This window comes from Chlamydotis macqueenii, chromosome 1, assembly GCF_036417535.1.
Source record: "Chlamydotis macqueenii isolate bChlMac1 chromosome 1, bChlMac1.mat, whole genome shotgun sequence".
Classification (NCBI taxonomy): Eukaryota; Metazoa; Chordata; class Aves; order Otidiformes; family Otididae; genus Chlamydotis; species Chlamydotis macqueenii.
In genome coordinates, this window is record NC_141556.1 from 122,676,929 (window position 1) to 122,701,652 (window position 24,724).

At 42.5% G+C, this 24,724-nt stretch overlaps 1 protein-coding gene across 2 annotated transcripts in view; it reads left to right on the forward strand.

The window, feature by feature from the left end:
• Positions 1-24,724, forward strand: part of MAOB (monoamine oxidase B) — a 58,905-nt gene that overhangs the window by 12,686 nt on the left and 21,495 nt on the right. For both annotated transcript variants that reach the window (XR_015261058.1, XM_086766330.1), the window contains exons 2-4: positions 7,008-7,102; positions 8,033-8,170; positions 24,429-24,533. Coding sequence is in view for 1 of the 2 variants with exons in the window: in XM_086766330.1 (XP_086622456.1) it covers positions 7,008-7,102; positions 8,033-8,170; positions 24,429-24,533 (338 nt within the window). In the remaining variant the exon portion in view is untranslated. The remainder of the gene's footprint in view (positions 1-7,007; positions 7,103-8,032; positions 8,171-24,428; positions 24,534-24,724) is intronic.

Here is a 24,724-nt window from a genome sequence, read left to right on the forward strand (position 1 = left end):
ATGCTAGGAACTTACCCGGAGGGTATTCCTGGTCGAAGCAGTGTTTTTCTGCTTCCTCCGCAATTTACCTCAACTGCTTGGGGCATAATTTCTTCCTGTTGCCCTAGGTCCAACACTGCAACTGTGCTGACCATTAACAAAGGGGTTCTCCTCAAAAGTTCTTTCTTCAGTGTTAAGACAGATGGATTTTGTTTCACTGGGTACAGTGCAGCGGTTTTGGCCAAACTCATATATTTGCTGTATGCATTTTGTACGTATTTCTGAGCATCAGAGATGGTAGGTGTTACTGTATGAAGACATCTACTAGTGAGAGAAGTTGTGTTTCCCATGTGCTCCCACAGCAATACCAGCTCCTATAACTTATTGTAGGTTTTGACGGATTTGCTGGTTTTTTTTTCTTAACACTTTAGCTACTTCAGATTTCGTGATTTTTGTGCAACTCATAATTTTCATTAAGAAAAGAAATTAAATTCGTGGCCTCTCTGGTCAAAATGAGACTTAGTCTCAAGATCAAGGAGAAGAATACAAATCTTGAGATTTCTAAAATAACAACTTCTGCATGTTAAATGTCCATGGACAAAGGTGGTCCGACTAATATTTTTGAATACTTATGTTCAGAAATACTTGAGTTCATTGACCTTAGTGATCCTGAACTCAACTCTTATTTGTTTATATATAATAAATTATGGTACATTTCCTTTTCTTACTATCACTCTTGTGAAACTTTTTTACATCCCACAATTTCTCCTTTAACCCCAGGGCAGAGGACTGTGCTTGTTCTGCAGGCTAAGTATTATGCAAAGGTGCATTTTGTTACCGATCCTCATGTCAAGCCTCGTGCTGTGCTTGTTGAGTACCCTGGACCTCATCAGGTATGTCGGACTGCGGTGCTGCGGGCAGTTCTGCCCCGCGGCTTAGGTAAAGGAGCATCTGTTACCTGACATCTCTGCAGACACTGATTCAGATGTGGCTGAACAGGTTGAGAGGAAGGAAAAAGTCCTCAAGAAACTCATCGATTTTGCCTTTATTTACAAGGTATGTCACAGCAGCCACTTCTCATGCAGACATACCTGAGCTTTCAGCTGGCTACCTGGAGAATGATTTGCCGTGCAGCTGCTGCACCTCCAAATACAGTGGGAAAACCAGATGTTCACCCCTGCTCGAACATATGATGTCAAGGGGGATGCTGTTAGCAGTTAACTGAGCCAGTGTAGAGCTTGTCCACACCTGTATATCCAAGTTGTGGAGGCGCTACAAAGGTTAAAAAGCAGCTCCTTGCCTCTTTTAAGTGTTGAATGTTTCTAATGTACATGTACAGCCAATGTTTGTATGCAGACCCCAAGTGTCTGGCATATGTTACAAGTGTACTCCCCAGGGCAGTACTTCCTAAACATATCTTTGGTGTCAAAATAAATAAATCAAGAGGAGAAGAGGGGAATATCAGCAAATTTCATGAATCTGAAGAAATCCACATATGAGACATGGAAGTTCTGCAGTAAGAACTGCAAGTGAGTACAGTACAAGTATGACAGCAGCCTTTCTTTCTGCTCAACTTAGAATTTTAGTTGGAGAGATAAATTTTTAAGGTTATAAAGTAAACAATTTTTAACAGCCGTCTTAGAAGCTATTAAATGCATGCCAGTGGCTAAAAGGCTCTTTTTTTTGCTCTCTACATTAATCAAAATTTAGAATTTATAGATGATTTTTATAATTACATATATGAGAGAAGAAATATTTTCTTATTCTTAGAAGGGACGTAAAAAATATGATAGACCATGATGAAGTACTGAATAACACAGAGAAAGTACATTAGGAACTGCAGGAATGTCTTTAGAAATAAACTTTATTTGCACTTTATATGTTACTTGCCGTGTCCATCGTACACTGCAAGGGAATTGAGCGTAGCCCAAGGGAGAAATAAAATCTTGCAGATGGACTTGCTGTTGTGTATTGGTTGTCTAGCCATCCAGAGAATGACAGAAGTATCCTATGAAAAAAATAAAAACCAAACAAACCACCTTAAATGGAAGAAGACAGAAGTATCATTTAGAGACATATCAGAGATGCAACTTGCAATCATGTCCTTTCTAGTGAAATTTTAGTGGAAATGCTAATGTTAAAGGAGTGTTTCAGTAAACTTGCTAATTCCAGGCAGAATCAGATGGGTATGAAAAAATTTCAATCAGTTTTTAAAAAAAAATACTTTAAAATGTTTTTTTAGATAAGATGAAAAATGTGACTCTTGTCACAATGTCCAATCCAAATGTGAGTTTGGATTCTGTCCTAGCACAGAAACTTAAGATTTTCCCTTTAAAAAAAAAAAACAAAAACCCCAAATCCCACCTAAATTAGTTGTTCTCTTAATATAAGAAAGCTGTTAATGTTAGGAATTGAGGTTATAACGAAGCTGTTTAATCAATGGGTGCAATTTAAGATGTTTAGCAAGTACAGAAATATCAAACAGGAAAGAAACAAGTTGGAACTGAAGATGAAATAATTATTGTGATTATTACATTTGAGTAAGATCCGTGTGAACACAGAGTGCTGCGCGATGGAGAAATAATTTTCATGGCTTGGACTTGTGTTATAAAATTCTGGGGGAGGCAATCTCTCACCAGTATCTCTGAGTGGCTGAGGCTGGGTACTGGGTGGGTTGCTATGGTAACGGAAGAAGGCTTGCCTGGTTAAACATCCTCTAAGCACAATGGTATTTTCAGTCTGGGGCTTCAACTAAGACCTATTATCTTTGCTTCTTTGTTGTTTGCTTTAATTGTGTGCTTATCAATTCTCTGAGGAGAACTGCAGGTGAGGCTGCTTAACCACATGTTTTCTGCCATCTGCATATGGCGCTCTGTTGCCCCTTACAGAAAGGTGACCTGCAATGGAAACTGGACCCAAGTACTGTCTGCTGCGACGTGGTGGCAGAAGTGGTTGAGCCCTTATGTTGCAATTCAGATCTGATTCTGTTGAAATGTGCCTGGGAAGGAGGGAAAGGTGCCACTGGGTGACAAAACATTGTGCACGAAATGGGAACAATAACAACATTGGTCATGTTTTTGGATGAACTCTACATTTCATTGTGCCTGTTCGCCTCACGTGTGAGGGGCAGTACTCAAGATTACGTGCAAGAGAGTGAGGGGTAAGCCAGAGGCACTGCTGAAATGTGAAACTCATGAAGGGTTAAACTTCCCAAGAGGAGATCTTACATCATGTATGACAGATTTTTCCAGACTTTCCTTCGCAGGCTTCGTGCAATTGGAGTGTTATTTGTGGCAATTGGAGTATTAAGCACAGAGAGGCCACTCTGACTCTTGCCCAGAAAAGAGCTTGCAGTTCATAGGAGTTTCCTGCAGCAGTTTTTAGTTTCTGAAAAGCAAACCTCAACCCTGTGCCTCAATTTTCATGTGCTACTATTCATTTCCATTTTAATATTGTTTAATTTGTTTTTGTTGCTGTTCCTGGTGCCTTATCTGTCCTTGTATCACTTTGGCTCAGAGCTGTCCCTCTGCCGCATCTGGTCCTCTTGCTGTTATTGTAGTAACAGTCCAAGAGCCCATTTGGGTTCTTGGGTCCAGCTTCAGGGCACAGGTACGGGGTGATGTGGCAGTACCAAGGTGTGTGAGGTACCAAGAACAGCAACATTCTCGCCTGTCAATATTGCACTGTAATATGGTATCTGTGACAGCAGTCTTGCCTTATCCTGTACTGTGCGTGCTGTGAGACTTAACCTGGTCCTTTGCTGTGCCATCTGACCCTCCTGAGCTGCTGCTTCCACCTTTGTTTCCCATTTACACATTTGTGATGAGGGAGAGGAGGAGCTAGAGGTTGGCTGTGTTCCCTGCCTTTGTCAGCAATTATCTGCATAATTTCTCCAGCAAACTTTGGACCAAAACAAGAGCTGTTACGTAGGTGGGAGAAGGGGGTGCGCCACCAGCGCAAGAAGTAAGTGGTCAGGTCCTGCTTAGTTTGAGAACCCTGTAGACTGCAACTCCCACTTAGAGTCAAGCCCCAAGGACACATCCCTCCCCCTACAGAGATCTGATCTGCTGGAGGATGGGCATGGTTCAGCAAGATGTTGATGAGCCTGATCCTCCCCTCGGCAGTGGTTTGGGTTTTCATTGTATTTGCCTCAGGAAAGAGTAAACTGTTATCCTTCTCTGACAGGTACATCTGTGAATGCATGGTGGAAGGAAAAAAGTTGTACCTACCCCAAAATAAACTGTAGGGAGCAAATAGTAGGCAGGTGCAATAAGGTGGATGAAAGGTGCATAAGGGAGTAAGGAGGTGGCATCTGGGCTGACCACCACAAACCATCTGCGTATCAGTTGAGTCTAGAGAGCTGTCCTTTCACAAGCTTCTCTGTCTATTCAGCTCTTGGGAATAAACTGCTTTTGTTCCCAGCTGTACTGAAATGTTTATTCATTAGATTTTAATAAAGAAAGTTAAATCTTGTATTCCTTAATCAGTGTTAGTAACTGAATATTATTAATTGATTAGTCAATACCTGTTAGGATGATAAGCCAACAGAAGCCTGCAGTGACAACAGCCTTCAGATTATGTATTCATTCTGTAAATTATTAATAACTACTATTGATCTTCTCCAAACTGATGAAATACTTGACTTTTTGGAAAAGCTTTTTTTTCCTTCTTTAACTGGTAAGCTATATTTATTTAGGAGTTTTGTTGTCTATTTTTCCCTCAGGAGCCAGTGTCTTTTTGCAAGTTGTATGAAGGGGTGGTTCATGTTTGCATACCCTGACTGTTTTCTGTATTCTGTTCTTCCTCAGTATCTTCAAATATTTGTAGATGTAGTCAAGGCCACTGATCCAGCCAGATGTTTTTGCAATAGAATTTCCTCAATAAGGATATTGGTGTCATTACTGGTTTTCTCAGTAACACTTATGTGAAAACGCAAGATAAATAAGCCCATGAAGCTAGAAATAAAAGCAAGACAGTATGATCTTTTAATGGAAATATCTGCTGCTTTTCTTCAGAAAATGTCAAATCTTTTAGATAGATAGGTCTACACCATTGTCTCTTTTTTTACAGATGGGGAAACAAAGAGCTTAAGTGATTTAACTAGCACAGCGCCGCAGGTTCACTGCAGGACGTGATTCTCCTACTCCCAAGCCTCTAGTTGACCAACCAGGATGTTCTGTAGCACCTTTAGTAGCTCTCATTAATGTTCCTTCTCTGTCCAGGGCTGCTGTGTTTTCTTCATTATGGTCTCATTCAGTCCTGCCATGCTAGCTTTGGCCCTCTGTTTTTCCTCCCAGCGCTTTTGCCGTTTCTTCCATGGCTGCCTTATGCTTGGAACAATCTGCTTGGATGACTCCTTCTCAAAAACTACACGTACTTGGACACAGAAAGGAAACTGACTGCCTTCTGATGTTGACAAGGCAGACAGCTGGTGTTGTGGTTTAACTACAGGCAGCAATTGAGTACCCCACAGCTGCTTAATCACCCTCCCCCTCCCCAAGGGATGGGGGAGAGAATCGGGAAGAAAAGAAAACTTGCGGGTTGAGATAAAGACAGTTTACTAGGACAGCAAAGAAAAAGATTATATATATTTATATATATATAAAATAATGGTAGTAATAATAATAATAGGAAAATCAGTAGGAATAATAATAATCATAAAAACCCCAAAATGAATCATGCACAATTTCTCACCACTGGACAACCTGATGACTGATACAGCCTGTCCCAAGCAGCCATCACAGAACAACAAAAAAACTGTAAATGATCCCAGGTACATTAGTTTCACATTAGTGAAACCTGGGAAGTCAGACAGTGACCTTGGTCTCTTTAGCAACAACTCATAACATCAGTGTGTTTATCAACATTCTTCCCATAAGAAATCCAAAACACTTTGGCTACTGAGAGCAAAATTCACTCCATCCCTGCCAAACTGGAAAGGATAGCTAAATTATGATATAAGACTGTGGCTTCTAGCCTGGCCTGTGCTGAACTTTATTCAACACATTCTATCAGTTCAAGAGGGTGATGCAACCCTCCAGAATGTAACTCTTGTCGTCCCACTAGAAATTCACTCACACGTGGCCAAAGTAAGAACCTCAGTTTATACAAATCTCAGTTTGTGTGCTGAAGTAAAAGGCAGAAATTGTCATAATAAGTTGAGAGGTTGTGGGCTGTATTCCCTCCATGTTGTCCATCCTTTCTAGTTTCTTTCATTCCCATAGCAACTCAACAGATTTGCTGCAGGGCCCGATGCTAGTATTTTCCTCTGCAGTGACGAGGATTTATGGCCTCAGGAGTAAAAGGAGATGTTCCCTTCTGTATTCCCATTGATCCCTCTCATGGTGTTTCAGCTTCAAGAATTGCAAGATGGAAATAAAAGTGTATGAAGAAAATGGATGAGGAATGAAACAGGTTTTTTTTGTGTAGACTCACCCATATTTTTTCTTCTTGTTGTCGCACACAAACATACGTTCTGTCTCTTCTGAGTCAGACCGTGTGTTCTTCAGGAGAAGAAACCTGTGACCTGGCTATGTGGAAACTTTGCTAATCTACTTTAAAATACTCGGAGCTGGAAAGCAGACATGTACAACAGGCTTCAGGAAAACTTCTGAAATTTGAGACAGTCCTAATAAAATTTCACTTAATCCTTTTTTTTTTTTTATTGAGGTTATAAAAGCTGACATGCTGATGTTAGAAAACAGAAAGCTGTCCTTTCCAAGTTCTCTATCTGACTGGATGACTATCGTAACAAATGCTGGCTTATGCATCAGAAGAGCTGAGCATATGGTGTGAAAGGTGCTCAGCACATGTAAAATTTGACCACAGACTGGTTTCATATGTGACTTCAGTTCCATTTCATGATTATTGGGTATTTTGAATTCCACCTCACCTCCCTGGCAAAGTGGTTGAATGAAAAATTCAGGATTTGGATGGATAGCTGTGTGAGTGTTTATGTGTCAAGTCACAAAAGCAATGGGGTGCCTATACAGAAGTATTCTTTAATTGTTTTTCTTTTTATCTTTTAGGTCTCTCGGCAGCCAAACTGCTGACTGAGTCAGGCTTGAATGTGGTATTGCTGGAAGCCAATGACAGGGTCGGTGGAAGAACTTTCACTGTAAGGGTAATTATCTCCAAACCCATTTATACTACATATACATACATATAGTATATACTATGCATATGTGCAATTATAGACATGTATGGTGTATGTAGATATATGTACAGTATACATATACTATATGAATACCTGCTAGAGGACTTACTTGAGGGAAAATTTCTAGAGCACTAGCAGGTAGGAAATTTCATGATATTGTACCAGCAAGAGTAGAGAAAGACTGGCATGATGGTGGGGACAACATATTGCCGTGTGATCTGCAGGCTCTGGAGTCGTCAGTCTTTTCCTCTGGGAAGGAGAACGTGATAAGCTAAGTTTCAAAAGCGTTTCCCAGGGAAAGATACTGGAGAAATCTCTATGAAAAAACACCCATAAGACCAACCATGCCATGAGGAGCCTTGAGTTGAACCGTAACAAGCCCCACGAGGAATGATGCAGGCTAGAGGAGTGGCAGGGTTGGCTGGGAAGTCGAACCAGCATGTCTCTCCTCACTCCTTTACCTTCTGCCCTGCCTTGACCTGGGAGACTCCCTCCCACTCTGTTTGTTAGAAAATCTTACCTGTGCTACTTCCTAGTCTAGTCTGTTTTGAACTAGTTGTTGGCAAGATGCCTGACTGAGGAGGAACCACACAGATGTTTCTGACTGTCCTTCCCTCTCTGCCTGTCAGGCTCTTTCCTCTTGTGTTTGTTAAGGCTGTAAAGTAACAACAGGCCAGCTAAGCTGGTTATGAACTCCTTATGTGAGATTCTTGGTAACTGCCATACCAGAACTCTACCAAAAAATGGACGTTTTCCATGGGGAGAGGAATCATAGCCAAAATGCTCTGAAAGTGTTTCATTTAAAGAATTCCTCTGGATTGCTCTTTTAACTTGTGTGCCATTTTTACCTTTTTTAATCTTTTTTTCCCCTTTTATGTGTTATGTGTGATAAACTAGAATAAGCAAGTTAAATATGTGGACCTTGGAGGAGCTTACGTGGGGCCAACACAAAATCGTCTCCTGCGGTTATCTAAAGAGTTAGGAATAGAGACGTATAAAGTGAATGAAGTTGAGCACCTGATACACCATGTCAAGGTAAGATGCTCTCAAGCATGCTGCTGTGGACAGGCAAGTTGTAGTGATCTCCTTTCTCATTGTTTTCCATCCATGCTACAGTGGAGTGTACCTGTTGAAGTATGCATTCTCAGTGTTTCTTGGAGAAAAATAAGTGTGCTGGTAATGAAGAACTCATACAAATTACTGTATGCATGCACATCTACGTGTGTACCCTGTAGATACATCCTGTTAGCTGATGCCTTGGTTCAGGTCTGAGCTCTTAGCTAAAAGCTCTCAAAAAGCTTCATTGTTTATGAACAGTGCAAGTGTGATGCTTCCATACAAGTCAGCTCTCATATACACTGCCCAAAGTGTCTGAAAGTCCCGTTCAGAAGTCCTAGAGGTATCTTCAATCAGGCTGAAAGTTCCTCACGTTGGGCTTCTAAACCAGTGGCAATTATTATCCTGACTGAAAGAAATGTGAGAGGTGAAGTCTGGTTTTGCTAATGGGGGAGCTAACATGTAGAGTCGCAGAAGGCATTGTAATAGTAATAGCAAAAGGCTCTGGGAGTCAAATGTTCTTGTGGAGGCAGATCTAAATGATCTGTTCACAATCTGAAGCAGGACAGCTATGGCAAAGCTGTTAAAAAGCCCACATATTTTCAGTATGTGTACTATGTTTTCTCCAAAAGACCATCCTTCCTCCTTTCCTGATACAGAGCAGTGTTGCACTCCCACAGAAGGGAAACTTTCTATGCTAGTCCTGAGGTAATTAACATTGAATTTCATATGCTTATGAAAAGCCATTGTGCAATGACTGGCAAAATATTTGTCAGATATTAGTTGGCGTTTGATCAAAAGTTAAAGAAAACATTGACAGATTTAAAAACAGCAATAGAGAAAAGGTGTTTTGTCATATGTTTTCCAATATTTTTTTTTGCACTCAATTGTTAGAAATGTATTCTCAAAGTGATTTGCTATGATGACTGTCCACAATTACTTCTACTATGGTAGAACTGATGGTTACATTCACACTGTTCTGTCTCGTGTGACACTGGCATCATCCTCAAAGCCAAATTTTCTGCTTGTTCACACTATTTAGCCTTCAGAATCTCCTCAATAGCAATGGGAGGTCATGCCATGAGGGGAGGCTTTGGTGGTAGAAGACAATTGACATTACCAGTCAGGATGACCAGCTCTTAGGACAAACTTGCTGCCCTAGCATGGGGACATTCCAAAATGCTGTCGGAAGTCACTGAAGCCAAAGCTGAAGCTGACACGTGGGCTTCATTTACTGTCAGCAGCCAGTCAAGCCTGGCTGCTTGTTTCGTAAGCCAGACCCCATTTTCTTTTCTGATCTCTAGGAACCATCTTGTGGGGGGGTATTGCTATTGCTATGCTGGTGGAAATAGCCTTTTGTTTTCCAACAGGCTTTTAGAGTGAGGTAAAGCAGAGAATGACATGAAAGTAGAAGTTTGGGCACTTGCCAAGAACAGTGTGTCTTTCCCTTGACCACAAAGTGTCTTATCGCATGAGTGGCCAGAGGTTGCACAGAGCCTTTTACTGTCATCTATGGACACCTTTTAGCCCAGGGTGGTGAGTGCTGGTGTGAGTCAAGGCTCTCAGCTTTCCTCCCTACCTAGCACTGGTAGGACTTGCTGGCATTCAGAGATGTATCCCAGGCTGGCAGAGAGGGGCACGCCTTAGCTTTGTCTGTATGTTGAAAATGACCTTGAATTGAGACACTAAGGCATCAGGACACAAGTCTAGGGAATCTATATAGTAGTATGACTTCTATCCAGAAATCCTTAGGTGGGAGAAGCCACTCTGTTCCTGGAGGCATGAAGCCATCCAAGCCTGGAGATATGGGGTGCTTGCTACTTTGGTTAATGCCTGCTTCTTTGCAAACGGATCCTGGAGGAGCTATGAGGAAGGCTGAGGGCCTGGGCTTGCTCTGGCACTCATGTGCCTTTGTTAAGACCTACTGAGAGATGCTCATAGATGACAGGTTGTGCCCTTACATATGCCAGGGAGATGGAGTATCCCTGAACAATTTGATGCAGGCCAGCGGCTCGGTCTGAGAGCTGGCAGGCATGTGTGAGATTGGCACTAGGCCTTACGCAGAGCCATGGAAAAAGCTGCCCTGGAAGGGGCCCTTGGAGGTTCCTACTCCATCCTGGGCCAGGAGCAGTGTCTACCTCATAGTTAGGTTGGGTTGCTTGGGGCCATTCCCAGCCAAGAGTTGAAAGCCTCCAAGGAGAGAGGTTCCACCTGCTGGCTGAGGTGCTCCCCAGGCATGCCAAGGTCCTGCAGGTTGGATTCAGACAGAGCTTGTAGGCTCAATCTCCCAGTGTGGCTGCCTGTAGGAAAACTCCTGAAGAGAAGAGAGAGAGAAGTGTGTGTCAGGACTCCATGGCAGCCAAGCAGGAGGTAAAGAGAGGAGATATTCCACAGTCAGTGGCACCTCCTTTGAATCTCCTAATTTAATTAGTTTAAAATCTTTTATTCTCTTTTTCTTTCTGTGCTTATACAACTATGGAAAACTGTTAATGTACTTGAAGAATTAGTTGCAGTTAAATAATTGGAACATGAGTGCTATATAGTAGACATATGCATGTTTTGTAGCCAAACTAGTGTAATAGAATCATAGAATGGTTAGAGTTGGAAGGGACCTTCAAAGGTCATCTAGTCCAACCCCCCTGCAAGGAGCAGGGACATCCCCAACTAGATCAGGTTGATCAGAGCCTCATCCAGCCTGGCCTTGAACATTTCCAGGGATGGGGCATCCACCACCTCTCTAGGCAACCTGTTCCAGTGTTCTATAACTCGTATTGTAAAATTTTTTTTCCTAGTATCCAATCTAAATCTACCCCCCTCTGTTTTAAAACCATTACCCCTCGTCCTATCACAACAGGCCCTACTGAACAGCCTCTCCCCATCTTTCTTGTAGGCCCCCTTGAGGTACTGGAAGACAGCTATCAGGTCTACCCGGAGCCTCCTCTTCTCCAGGCTGAACAGCCCCAACTCTCTCAGCCTGTCCTCATAGGAAAGGTGCTCCAGCCCTCTTATCATCTTTGTGGCCCTCCTCTGGACCTTCTCCAGCTGGTCCATGTCCTTCTTGTGTTGGGGGCTCCAGAACTGGACACAGTACTCCAGGTGGGGTCTTACGAGGGCAGAGTAGAGGGGCAGAATCACCTCCCTCAACCTGCTGGCCATGCTTCTCTTGATGCAGCCCAGGATGCGGTTGGCCTTCTGGGCCACAAGAGTGCATTGCCGGCTTGTGTTGAGCTTCTCATCCACCAGCACTCCCAAGTCCTTCTCCTCAGGGCTTCTCTCAATCCATTCCCCACCCAGCCTGTATTTGTGCCTGGGATTGCCATGACCCAGATGCAGGACCTTACACTTGGCCAGGTTGAACTTCATGAGGTTGGCACAGGCCCACCTCTCCAGCCTGTCAGGGTCCCTCTGGATGGCATCCTTTCCCTTCTAGTGTGTCGACAGCACCGCACAGCTTGGTGTCATCAGCAAACTTGCTGAGGGTGCACTCTATCCCACTGTCCATGTCGCCAACAAAGATGTTGAACAGGGCTGGGCCTAACATGGACCCCTGAGGGACAGAACTCGTGAGCTGTCTCCACTTGGACATCGAGCCGTTGACCACCACTCTCTGAGTGCGGCCATCCAGCCAATTCCTTATCCACCGAGTGGTCCGTCCATCAAACCCATGTCTCCCTAGTTTAGAGAGAAGGATGTCGTGCAGGACAGTGTCAAAAGCTTTGCACAAGTCCAGGTAGATGATATCCGTTGCTCGTCCCTTGTCCACCGATGCTGTCACCCCGTCATAGAAGGCCACCACATTGGTCAGGCACGATCTGCCCTTGGTGAAGCCGTGTTGGCTGTCACCAACCACCTCCTTGCTCTCCATGTGCCTTAGCATGGTTTCCAGGAGAATCTGCTCCATGACCTTGCCAGGCACAGAGGTGAGGCTGACCGGCCTGTAGTTGCCCGGGTCCTCCTTGTTCCCCTTTTTGAAAATTGGGGTTATGTTCCCTCTCTTCCAGTCATCGGGGACGTCACCAGACCGCCACGATTTCTCAAATATGATGGCCAGTGGCTTGGCAACTTCATCCACCAGTTCCCTCAGGACCCGCTGATGGATCTCATCAGGTCCCATGGACTTGTGCACCTTTAAGTTCCTCAGATGATCCCGAACCTGCTCTTTGAGTACAGTGGGCGGTTCTTCATCCTCGCAGTCCCTGCTTGCACCTTCTACAGCTTGGGTGGTGGGACAAGAACTCTTATCGGTGAAGACTGAGGCAAAAAAGTCACTGAGTGCCTCAGCCTTCTCCATATCCCGGGTAACCAGGACACCGGTTTCCTTCTGGAGGGGGCCTACATTCTCCTTGGACTTTCTTTTGTCCCCTACATACCTATAGAAGCTCTTCTTGTTGCATTTTATATCCCTGGCCAGATTCAGTTCTGTCAGGGCTTTAGCCTTCCTCACCCGATCCCTGGCCACTCGCACAGCCTCTTTGTAGTCCTCCCAGGCTACTTGTCTCCGTTTCCACCCTCTATAGGCTTTCCTCTTCACTTTCAGTTGGTCCAGGAGCTCCTTGCTCATCCACGCCGGCCTCCTGGCCTTTTTGCCCGACTTGTTCTTCATTGGGATGCACCTCTGCTGAGCTTGGAGGAGGTGCTCCTTGAATGTGGACCAACTTTCCTGGGTCCCTCTTCCCTCCAGGGCCGCCTCCCATGGCATTTTGCCCATCAGGTCCCTGAAGAGGCTGAAGTCCGCCTTCTTGCCAGGGCTGAGAGCTTGCCATGTAGTTTCCTCGCTGCCCCGTGGATCTTGAACTCCACTGTGTCATGGTCGCTGCAGCCAAGGCTGTCCTTTAATTTCACATCCCCCACCAGTCCCTCCCTGTTGGTGAGCACAAGGTCGAGCATGGCACCCCTCCTTGTCGGCTCCTCTGTCGCCTGCACGAGGAAGTTATAGTCCATGCATTCCAGGAACCTCCTGGACTGCCTGTGCCCTGCCGTGTTGTCTCTCTAACAGATGTCAAGGTAGTTGAAGTCCCCCATGAGGACCAGGGCTTGTGACCGTGAGGCTGCTCCTATCTGGCTATAGAGTGCCTCATCTGCTCTGTCCTGCTGGCCAGGCAGCTTGTAACAGATCCCCACCATAATGTCCCCTGTCCATCCCCGTCCTCTAATCTTGACCCATAAGCTCTGTCAGCTCCTTCTCCATCCCCAGGTAGAGCTCCACGCACTCCAGCCGGTTGCTGACATAGAGAGCGACACCCCCTCCTCGTCTCCCCTTCCTGTCCTTTCTAAAAAGCCTGTACCCCTCCATATTGACGCTCCAGTCGTACGAGTCATCCGGAGCGACGATAATCTTCATTCTTTTGCATTTCATGTATCTGTAATGCGTTCCTTACAGGTCTCTCACTTTCAGCCATGTGACTTGCCCATGCTTTCCCTGGAAATGGATACAATGCTCTTGCATGCTCCCTGAAATCTCAGCAGTACCCTCAAGTCATAGCTTGCAAACCAGATTCCAAAATATGCAAAGGTCTATCGCTCCTGTGTGAGTTTGGATTCACATACTGACCCAAGCTTTGTGATTGTGGCCAAATATAATTAAATTCTGGACCACAGAATTCTCTGAACCCAGAAAGCCAATGAAACCTAAAGGTTTTAATTCTTCTCTCGCTACACAATGAGGCATCACAGTGCATCTTGTAAAATCAGCTGCTGTTTTTACATATACCCAAAGGCAAAATCAAGCCTTTCATACTTAATTAAATTCATTTTAGAGGCTTTTTAATACAAGTAATATATGCAGCTTCTTTGTACTACAAAATAAAAAAAATGCATTTTGTTGATCTCTGGGTGGGTCTCTGCTAATTCGGCTTTACTGACTTGATTGGGTTTTGTGGTTTTTTTCCTCTTTAATCTTTTTTAATGTCAGGTTCTAATGTGAGATTATTTTTGGTCTCGCTTATATTGTCTGTGATGTCTTCACAGAAACTCAAAATTATATTTCTTGCCCTACATTTTTTTTCTTTTCCTCCACTTGTTAAGCAACCTTTTTCATGGTCTTTGAAAGGAGATTAGTATGTTCTTTTCCTTTGTCTTAATACTGGTTCATCAGCCTTAGTGAGAAAATTAGTGTAGCTCTACAAGTAGTATTTGGTAGGCAAATTGCTGCCTGAACACTGTTGCTTTTCAATAGCGTAACTGAAGTTAGGCTCATAAATCCGGATTTAAAAAGCAAAAGCAGAGCTATCTGAGAAGTCATCGTCTCCTAACAGTCCTCCCTCCTGGACTGGTAGGCAGATGTAAAACACTTCTTAAAATAAGATAGCTTTTCCTTAGCTGCCCAAGAGAGGATTCAGGGCCCTACCTTGGATAGGTAGATTTGCAGCTTTTGACTGGTGGCATTTATTTTCCTCACCAAAATGTTAGCTTTTGCCTTAGAAAAACAAACCAAAGTACATATAGTCCAGGTAATTTTTACCTTTGCCATGTAACAGTCCGTAGAAAAAAAGTCTTGAAATATGAAAACATGTCAATTATTGTGAGGGTTTAATTAGCAACATATTTTTTTTTGCTAATTCAAATTGCGCTTCACCTTTGTGCAGTCCCAATAGCCATGCAAACTTCCTGCATTTTAAAACACAGATGTACTAATGTTACTAAATGTAAGCCTCGTTTCTTTGCTAAGTAAGATAACTGTATAACTGGTTTACTCTGCTGCCTTAAATCTGTGTAAAGAAACATTTTTTTTCTATGACTGGTTTGCTAAATTAATTTTTTTAGAACTTGAATCCTCCATATCCAGTAAGGGTGATCTACTTTTTGTCCTGCTGTTGTGCCAGCTGAACATCGCTGATGGAGAGCTTGCATGAAAACCCGGCAACATAGACCGACAACAGGGCTCCTTACTGGCTACATTAGACCAACAAAGCTCATTTCTCAAAATATGGTCATTAGTCTGTGGTAGATCCCCCCACTGCCATTGATGCTCCTTGTGATTTTTTTTTTCAGGTGTTTTTTTCCACAAGGAATTTATATGAGATAATGCCGTGATCCTTCCTGGAGTTTCCCCAGATTATAGCGTCTGGGGAGTCTGTGGTAGTAACGCTTACTCCTTCTAATCTCTGTGTTGTCTTGGTGCAGACTGTGGATAGTGCTAATAGCTGGCTTAGGTAGCTGGCTATTTTGACCGTGTGTTGCACCAGAAATATTCCTCATGTGGTTATAATTAAGTCCTTTTAGTTCCTTCCTTAGCACCGAAAGGCACGCTTGGCATTGTGCACATCCAGGGTGGGTCTTTCAGGTTAAAATGCTGGGTGAAACATGAGGCATCCCCTCCCTAGTTACTAGACAGGTTCTTGACAGTGACTTGTCAATACCTCATTACCTCAGTTAAGTTCCCCGTAAGAGAATGGAGTTTCCTCATGCTCATTCATCTGCCAGCAGCACTGGCTAGAGGTATCTGAAGGCATGCCATGCTCTTTTTAAATTTAGCACCACTTTCATACAAGTGCATACAATCAGCGTCTCTGGGGAGGATGCTAACGTGAACCCTGTCTGCAGCACATCACTGCAGGTGAATTTTTACTCTTATACAGGCAGTACTTCTAACTAGGACCACGAATCTGCACTGATGCTACCGCGTTCCTTACCGATCTACGATAGATCTGCAGAAAAAAAAATTTTACAGCCCTCTTGGGTGTCATTCATTTTCAGCACTATTGTGCTTATTAAAATGCAGTTTGCTGTGATCTTTTTAATGAATTAAAAAATGTGATGGTCGTGTTGTATTGGGATTTAATTAGCAGCTGGATAAGTCACTACTGTATCTAAAGGTGTGGAATTTAGTGGTGTTTCTTCTGTGATATCAGGGATATATGCACTGAAGCTAAGTAATATGATTTATTTAAGCTTTTGACCTGCTTCTCTGCAAATCTGAGGGCAGTATCTCCTGGCATAGTCTGTAATATAAGCATAACAGCTTAAATGGATTTTTGAATGACTAGATAAAAGTGCTTCCATTTTTCTTTGTATATCTTAATTAGAGTGCAGAGAATGAAAAGCCTGTGAGATTCTCAGTTGCCCTCAATTTAAACAGCATCACATCTTTTGTCTTTTCTCCTATTTGCTGACAATTTGTAAGCAAGAACTTGGGGAACTGAGAAGAATACATCTGCATCTTTAAGAAGTTGGACATCTGGTGTCTTCAAAAGGAAGCCAAGTAAATTCAAAGACGCTTAAATTACTACAGAGCCTTGGTCATTTCACATGTTACTACTGGAACACAGATCTATGTTATTTTAACTCTTTACTAGTTACAGGGATGCAGGCATGCCTGTCACAAGACACCATGTTGTTAATCACACTCGCTGGTAGCCTCAAAAGCGAGTCTGAGGATTGAATAAGCTGAGGTTGGTGAAAGCATCTTCCAGACACCCACAAGGGATATCCTCCATATTGGGAACAAGGAGCAGTCATTGGCAGGGGTATGGGAAAGGTTGGTGTTCTTTCAGTCTCGTTGGACCTGCCCTGTAAGTAAAGGAGCATCTTCCTTTTTTTTTTTGTGCCAGCCACCTGGCAGTAATTGCAAGAAGGAAGTTCATAATTAGGCCTTTTTAATTAAAAGATGGATAATATTTGTATTACAGCAGCCTAAAAGAAGCAAGATTATGTCCAGCAAATCTGCAAAGTGATCTCTCTCCAAGGGGACTGTAAGGCAAGGTCTTCAAGGGATGTTTATTGATCAAGAACATTGACTGGAAGCTGTGACCTAATGTGGCATGAGGATGAAAGCAGTAAGAAAAATGAACTGGAAATAAAATATGCATTTCATCATTAAATCCAAACGGAAAAAAAACCTCCTCAGTCTCAGCCCTCCCAGACTCCAGGGCCTGTTCCCTACGAGATAAGGAAAAGGAGCTGTGCTCCCACCTAACTTACTTAATTCAGACTGCTGGGAGAAAAGCTTCAATTGCATCTGATTGTAAGAACTGATTTTTGTTGCCCTTGAGAAGTTGATTGAGGTCTACAGAAAAACAAAATTAGAGAAATGTGTATTTCATACAGGAACAGCTGGCTGAGCATACTGAGCTTCACACATTTAAAATTTTCTGTAAAGTTTCTTTTTTTTAAGTAAGAAATTTAATAAGCTGGAGTATCTCAGAAACAAAACTAGTGAGCCCAATGTTATTTTCTACGTTAAAGACTGGTTTAGTTGTGAAAGAGTGTATGTGCCCTGTGTGCTCAGTTATGTTATCTGTGGGAAGGGCTCGTTTGATGGCTTTCTCCCAAATGAAACTCCTCTCTTCTATCCAGTTGAAGATGTCCCTGCTCCTTGCAGGGAAGTTGGACTAGATGACCTTTAAAGGTCCCTTCCAGACCAAATAATTCTATGATTCTGTGATTTTCATTTATTTTTGCCCATTTATCTGCTTTTGAGAGGGGAAGGAGGTATTTTTTAAGAGTAATTCCAGAAATACTAAAAGTTTTCTATTGATTTTGTCCACTTTGTTTGCAGTTTTAACTCAGGTGTTGAAAGGCACATGCAGGCCTAGTTTCAAAGACTGTTTAGAACTACAGTCTCTCTAAATCTGTGCTTCATAAGACATCTGCATGCTTTTTGTAAAGCTGTTTTTTAGTGTTTGAAAACAAAAAATCCAGTTCTAGTAGGAAGGAGACTTAGTCAACTCTTTTCTCAGCTGATTGGAACAAATAGTCGTATTCGTATTTACATTCAGAGCAGAACCTCTATTTCACTTTCTAAATCACTTCAGTGTTGCTGTTTTTCTCATTCTGTCTTTTTGCAGATAAGACAAGTATTCCAGCGATTGTATGACTGATGTTGAAGAGTGACAATGGATTTTACTTCTATAATATGTCAGAAACAAATTGTTCCAAATTAGCTCCTTTCCTTTTCAGGATGCATGTTTGAAGCCAATGTGTCTGGTTATGCTGCACTTAAAATGGAATTACTTTTGCTGACCAAATTTCACACAACAGTCTGGCATCCATAGCTGATGATCTGAAATTAGATATTGAAAGATATTTGGAGGATATTCTGGCATGTCTTAATATTGTAGCTTTGCACCATTATTTATCCAGATTTTCTTGTGCTGCATTTATATTTTCTAACCTATATATCTTTTTACCTTTAGGATATCTGTCAGTATGGTAACCAGCTGAGCGTATGAGCTCCTGAACAGTTTCTCAAAGAAGGGAACTTCAGTGAATCTCAAGACTGTTACAGTTTTCTAAGTAGGCTTCTATACCTCTCTCAGCTTGGTCCAGCTAGTTGCCATGTTTTATTGAGAATTATGATTACACGAGAGGCTTAATCCCAAAGATACATATTGTCAGATGCTATGGATTTTAAAAAATCCCTCCAAACACCCCCCACAAACCAAACCAAAAAGATAGTTTTCCACAAGGCAGCAGATGAGAAACTGAGTATCTGAGACAGGTACACATTTACAGCCTGAAGTGATGCTTCTTTGTTTCTCGTTTTCCTTCTCACAACTTTACATTTTACCGTTTCTGTGCTTTATATGAATGATGTTACTAGGATTTTAAGTTTAAGTGTTTAGGAACAAGATGTGTGAGATGTACCAGTGCTGTGAATCAGCAGAGGGCACTATGTGCCTATAAAGCTATGCAACTGTGAATTAACATGCAGAGCGACATCTCCGTGAAGTTAGTATCAGTTACTCCAAGGTTCAGATGCTTTAGCTGAGGGAATATCTGTGCTCATTCAGTGATGCAGAGAATGCACCACACCATCTCATTTCTTCCAGTGAAAGCTGACTGTTTTTATAAGATGTTTATACCGTGCTATAAAAAAATGCATGGATCATTGGCACCAGGGGCTTCAGTTGACAATACTGCATCCCACTTGGGCACTACCTGGGTACGTGATGTTTCGGGGAGCATGAAGTAGTCTTATGCCTGCAAAAGCAGATTTTCTCCTGAGACCACACTCTTCATTGAGATACAGATGATATTTCCTGGCAGAGCGTGTCATTTCTCAGCTAACCATTCACTCACTCTCACCATTTGTCGTAGTTCAGCCCCGATCGGGACCAGACTACGCAGTCTCTCTCTCGCTCCCCCCACCCTCTGAGAGAATAGGAGGAGATGATATAAGGAAAACGGCTCGAGGTTTGAGATAAGGACGGGGAAAAATTCTTAAAGTTACCATTACGGGCAAAACAGACTCGACTTGGGGAAAAACACTCATTTATTTCTAAAACTAGCAGGAGAATGAGACAGGGAACAAGATAACCTCCCCCCACTCCTCCCTCTTCCCGGGCTTAACATTATCTCTACTACCTCCCCTACCGAGTGGCACGGGGTGGGGAAAAGGGAATGGGGGTCGCGGTCAGTTCATCACATGTTGTTTTACGCTGCTGTGTCATCGTCGGGGGAAGAACTCCTCACATTCCTCCTCTGCTCCAGAGTGGGGTCCCTCCCACGGGCCACAGTCCTCCGTGAAACTGCTCCGGCGTGGGTCATCTCTTCCATGGGGTTCAGTCCCTCTAGAATAGCTGCCCCAGCGGGCCCTCCACGGGCCACAGCCTCCTTCAGGCCTCCACCTGCTCCAAAGTGGGGTCCTCCACGGGCTGCAGGTGGATCTCTGCCCCTCCGTGGACCTCCATGGGCTGCAGGGGGACAACCTGCTCCACAATGGTCTTCACCACGAGTTGCAGAAGAATCTTGGCCAGGAGCCGCGTTACTCCTCCCCCTCCCTCTTCACTGACCTTGGTGTCTGCAGCCGTTCCTCACAACAGGCTGGCAGATGCCTCTCAGGATCCTTTTTACATCTTATTCACTTCAGCTTCTCATCTCCTCTCCACTTTTTGCAGCCAGGCCAGGCTGAGTTGGGCCCAATCTGTTGCCCGGCGGGAGGCCAGAGGGTGAGGCCTGCAAGGCCCACAAGGCTCGCGTCTCCACCTCTTTGCCCCCCGCTCAGCTGCTTCACATCTTCTCCTCCTCCTTTTTCTGTTTTCCCCTTCTTAAATACATTATCGCAGAGGCGTTATCACGGGACATTCTGCTACCAATCGCCTCGGCCTTGGCCAGCAGCAGGTCCGCCCTAGGCCTGGCCGAGTCCACTGAACAAAGGGGAGCGACTTCTAGCAGTTTCCTAGAGAAGCTACCACCTTAGGCCCCCCGCTTACTAACAAAACCAGAACACCATTGCAGGAGAAAATGTGTGGGATGCCCTCCCAAGTGCTGGGCCTGATATTAAAGGGGCTACTGATATTCAGGTGCCGTGCTGTGTTTTTTCCTCTGTAATAACCCACTTCTTATGTCAACTATTTGACCTGAAACAGAGCTGATGTATGCAGAAAGTTTGTTTCTGTACTACTTATGAAAACTCCTTGTGAAACAGATGGATGAGAAAATCTATTGGGAATTGTAATATTTGTGACAAACACTGGATTTCTCCTTTCCCTGTTTGTTTATTCCCGAGACAGCTGGGTTGCATGAGTTTCCTCCCTATAGTTTCAACTTCTGCGGTATGCTTTAGCCCAGACTGCAGCAACAGCCTTTGTAAGCAGCCAGTGACCCATATAGTAGAAGATAGGCGTCCAACTGCTAACGCTGGCGTTCTGCTTTTGGAAGCATTGTGAGTGGCATCATAAAACAATTTCTAGAAAAATATATATGCCTGTATTAAATGCCACTAAGCTCTAAAAAAAAAAAGTAATAATTTTTTAAAAAGGTAAGAAATACTTCTGAGCATTGGTGTTGAAATATCATGTCAAATGATCAGAAGGGGTTGTTATTATTGTTGTTTTTATACTACTCTGATTTAGGTATAAAAATATTTGAAAAGGAAATGTTTTGTGCATCTTGGTGCATATTGTTTTTCTTTAGACATTATACAGCATCAGGAGGTATGGAGAATGCTATTACCAGCAATATGACAGAAATAGGCAAAGTTTGCCTAAATATCAAAAAGGTTGTTGTATTTGCAAAAGTGCAAATTCATCAGAAGTAGAGCTGAAATGTTTCAGTTTGTTGGAAACTACTCAGAGCTATGTGTACTCTTTATTTGGTGCTGCTATTTTTGTTTCTGTGTAGCGCTTAGTCTTGCAGTCTCTTCTCAAAGAAAATTCCGATTGACAGCTCATGGAGTTTTGTCTGTGTAGGAAATAAGGATCAGGCCTTAGGTAATGTCTTAGGAGCTCTTGGAAGTAGTTTTCACAGGAGACTCCCTAACTTTGATGATGATTTTTATTTTTCCAGGTTGAAGTTTGTTCTTGTGCTTTGTGAGACTTCTCACCCTAGATTTCTGCACAAGAGACATACTCAAGATTTCCTTTTCAGCAGCTCAAATGCAGTGTAATAGAAGAATACTAAAACAAAGATATGTTTTGTGTGTCTCTTAGCTGAGCGCTCATGAGGAAGCACCACAGGGAATTCATAAGACTTGAGTTAACTCGGAGGGGATAACTCTGCTAGGATTGCCTCTGGCACAGCAGGAAGCTCAGAACAAAATCAATAATTGGAATAACTCATTCTGATGCTGTCCTGGTTTTCTTGAGCACAGCACTATACATGTTTCATAAATCTAAATCTGGGAAATGCTTAAATGCTTAAAACCAAACTGATATGCTCTGTCTTTGGAACACCTACACGGTGTTTACATGAGTGAAGAGTGGCTCCAGTGTTCAGAGGAAGGCAGGTTAAAACTAACTTCTTCCTGCTATAGGAGCTAGATATGGAATTTTAATGTGCCCAAAAACACTAAAAGGTAATGACCAACGTGGTTCAGATGTTACTAGCTGGAACAGGAAGGTACTTCATCTGAGAGATTTTGCTCTTCTTCTGTAGTCCTTTGGCAGCTCAGTATGAAGGTGTGTCCCAGTTCAAATTAATTTTGTGTTAAGAGATTCCATGAGAGTACCCAAATGTCAATGTTGGGACCAAATACTTCTGATGAAACAAACTCATTGAGTTAATCTCCATCGACAGGGGTATGTTTTCATTATTCCAATTTAATGTATTTTCATATGGTTGAGCACAAGAGCTATAGAAATGTGCTTTTGTTCCATACTGAATGAAAAAAAAAACCCCCAAAAAACCCAAACAAAACACACCCTCCATTTTCTGGAGTATTTGTGAACATTTACTGTAATCTCCATTCTTAAATTGCAAATGCTAGGTTTTCAACCTTGGTGCCTCTGGCTGATTAAGTGACTGGAGATCTACTCTGGCTGTGACAAAACTTCCGATTGAAAACTTCTAAAATCTGGTGGTTTATCATTTTATAAACCATAATCCCTCCTCAAAAGCATGGCAAAATAAAATTGTTGTTTTGCAGTTACTTCTTCAAATGTCTGTATACCAAAGAATTAAATAATTTCCTCCCACACTTTTTGCTTTCTTCCTCACTTTGATTACCTTGGTGTTTCTGACAAGGACTCCATTAGAGTCCTGCATCCATACAAATACTAGGTGAAAAAACAGTTTATTCTTCACTTTCTCTAACCTGTTGGGGTTTTTGTAAACTAATTTACTCTTATTCTTATCCGTAGATTTGATTTTTGGCCTTACTGCTTCCTAAGTGTCTCTGTCTTTGAATTAGAAGTCCTCCAAGTTATTAGCCAGGATTTTTCAAGGTTATATCTCATTTTGTTATTTCCAGACCAAATTTTGAATCTTTCAGGATCCCTTTGTGCCCCTTTAGTGTCTCTTCTCGTGCTTGCAAACACCTGCAGATCTGAATAATGTGCTGTCTGTCCGTTCTTTCATGTTATTAATAAAGAGGTTAAATCAATTCAAGCCTGACACTTCTTTGTGTAAGTGGTCTTCAGATACTTCTCCTCAACAAGACACAGTGTTGTTGTTGTTACGTGGTTCTAAATATTAAATCTTGATGCAGTATTTCTTTTGAAGCCCATGTAAATATTTTTTTAGTGATGGATTGGTGTGACACTGCATCAAATATCTATTAAAAGTTAGTACTTCTGCCAATTGACATTCATGCTGATGCATTGCCCACTTAAATACATAATTTAATACAAGTTTTGAAAAATCAGCTCTGGCACACAATATGGCCTTTATTGTTTATCTATTTTATGGAGTCCAGAATGCATTGTGAAAAAATGAGTAAACACATAATGCTAATGAGCATTTCTTTATGAATTTTAAAAGCTATTGTGTTGCCATCTGTATAGTCAGGCGGGGAAATCCCACATAAATAAAATAGCTCTACAAATTACCATCATCTTCTACTCTTAATTAAGCTAGACTTTCTGAATATCTAGTAGTCGATATATAGATATATAAAATCTAACTATTAAATATACAATGATGTAATTAAGGGCATTCATATTGGCCACACTATCACTCTCTGGAATTTATGGCCAGAGGTGCTGGATTGGAAGAATGAATTATTATTAGTAAATGCTACATTTTCTGTAGGCTTGGGACTTTTTAGGTTAGCTGAAACCATTTTTTTTTCCCAGAAGGTCTCTGAGCTATGATTTTAGTAGTGATTTTTAGCTCATCACAGGTGCTTTTGTCTGATTTTGAAAGAAAAAAACCTCCATTAAATACAATTAACAGTTCAGTCTTTTCATGAACATTTAGGAGAAAAAAATGTAACGTATGTTTCTCTTTTTCAGTAACAAATAGCCAATTTTTCATCTCAGTTGAGTAACCCTGTTCCATCTTGGTGTTTTGGTCTGATCTTAGTGATTCAATTGCAGGGTATTCGTTTTGTTGCCTGGAGGTGCCCAGTACAAAGCTTTGAAGATACAAGGCAGTGTCAGTTCTGCACACAACAGACTTAATTGAGCTGTCTATCACACTTAAGTTGCATTTGCAGAATAACAGGATCACAGAATTGTTGAGGTTGGACAGGGCTTCCAGAGATCGTCTTGTTCAACACCCTTGCTCAAGCACGGCCACATAGTTCCAGTTGCCCAGGACCATGTCCAGGTGGCTTTTGAATATCTTCAAGACTGGAGAAGAAGCCTCTCTAGGCAGCCTGTGCCAGTGCTTGATAACCCTCACACTGAAAAAGTGTTTCCTTACGTTCAGATGGAAGCTTCTGTGTTTCATTTTGTGCCTGTTGCCTCTTGTACGTGCAGACACAGACATGATCTGTTGGAGCTGTTACATGATTGATTAAATTTGTACTTTCTTACAGTGAACACTTAACCATTTGGTGCAGCTTCCCACACATAGAAGCCATTATTATGGTTGCATTTAGTTTTTATGATATTTTTGTTTGTTTTTAATCTTGTAGGGTAAGTCTTACCCCTTTAAAGGTCCATTCCCTCCTATGTGGAATCCATTAGCCTATCTGGACTACAACAACCTGTGGAGGACCATGGATGAAATGGGAAAGGAGGTAAGACCTGAGGAATTGCAGCTGACTGTCTAGCTCAGCTTTGTCTCCATGAGAGGTGGAGTGAAGATGGGACTAGGATGCAGATAGGCAAAGCTGCTCTAGCTTGAACAAACCTGGTGCTGGCAAGTGCGTGGTACACGCTGATGGACAGAGTACAAGTGTAAGGGGCATCCTGGCAAGGTCTTCTGAAA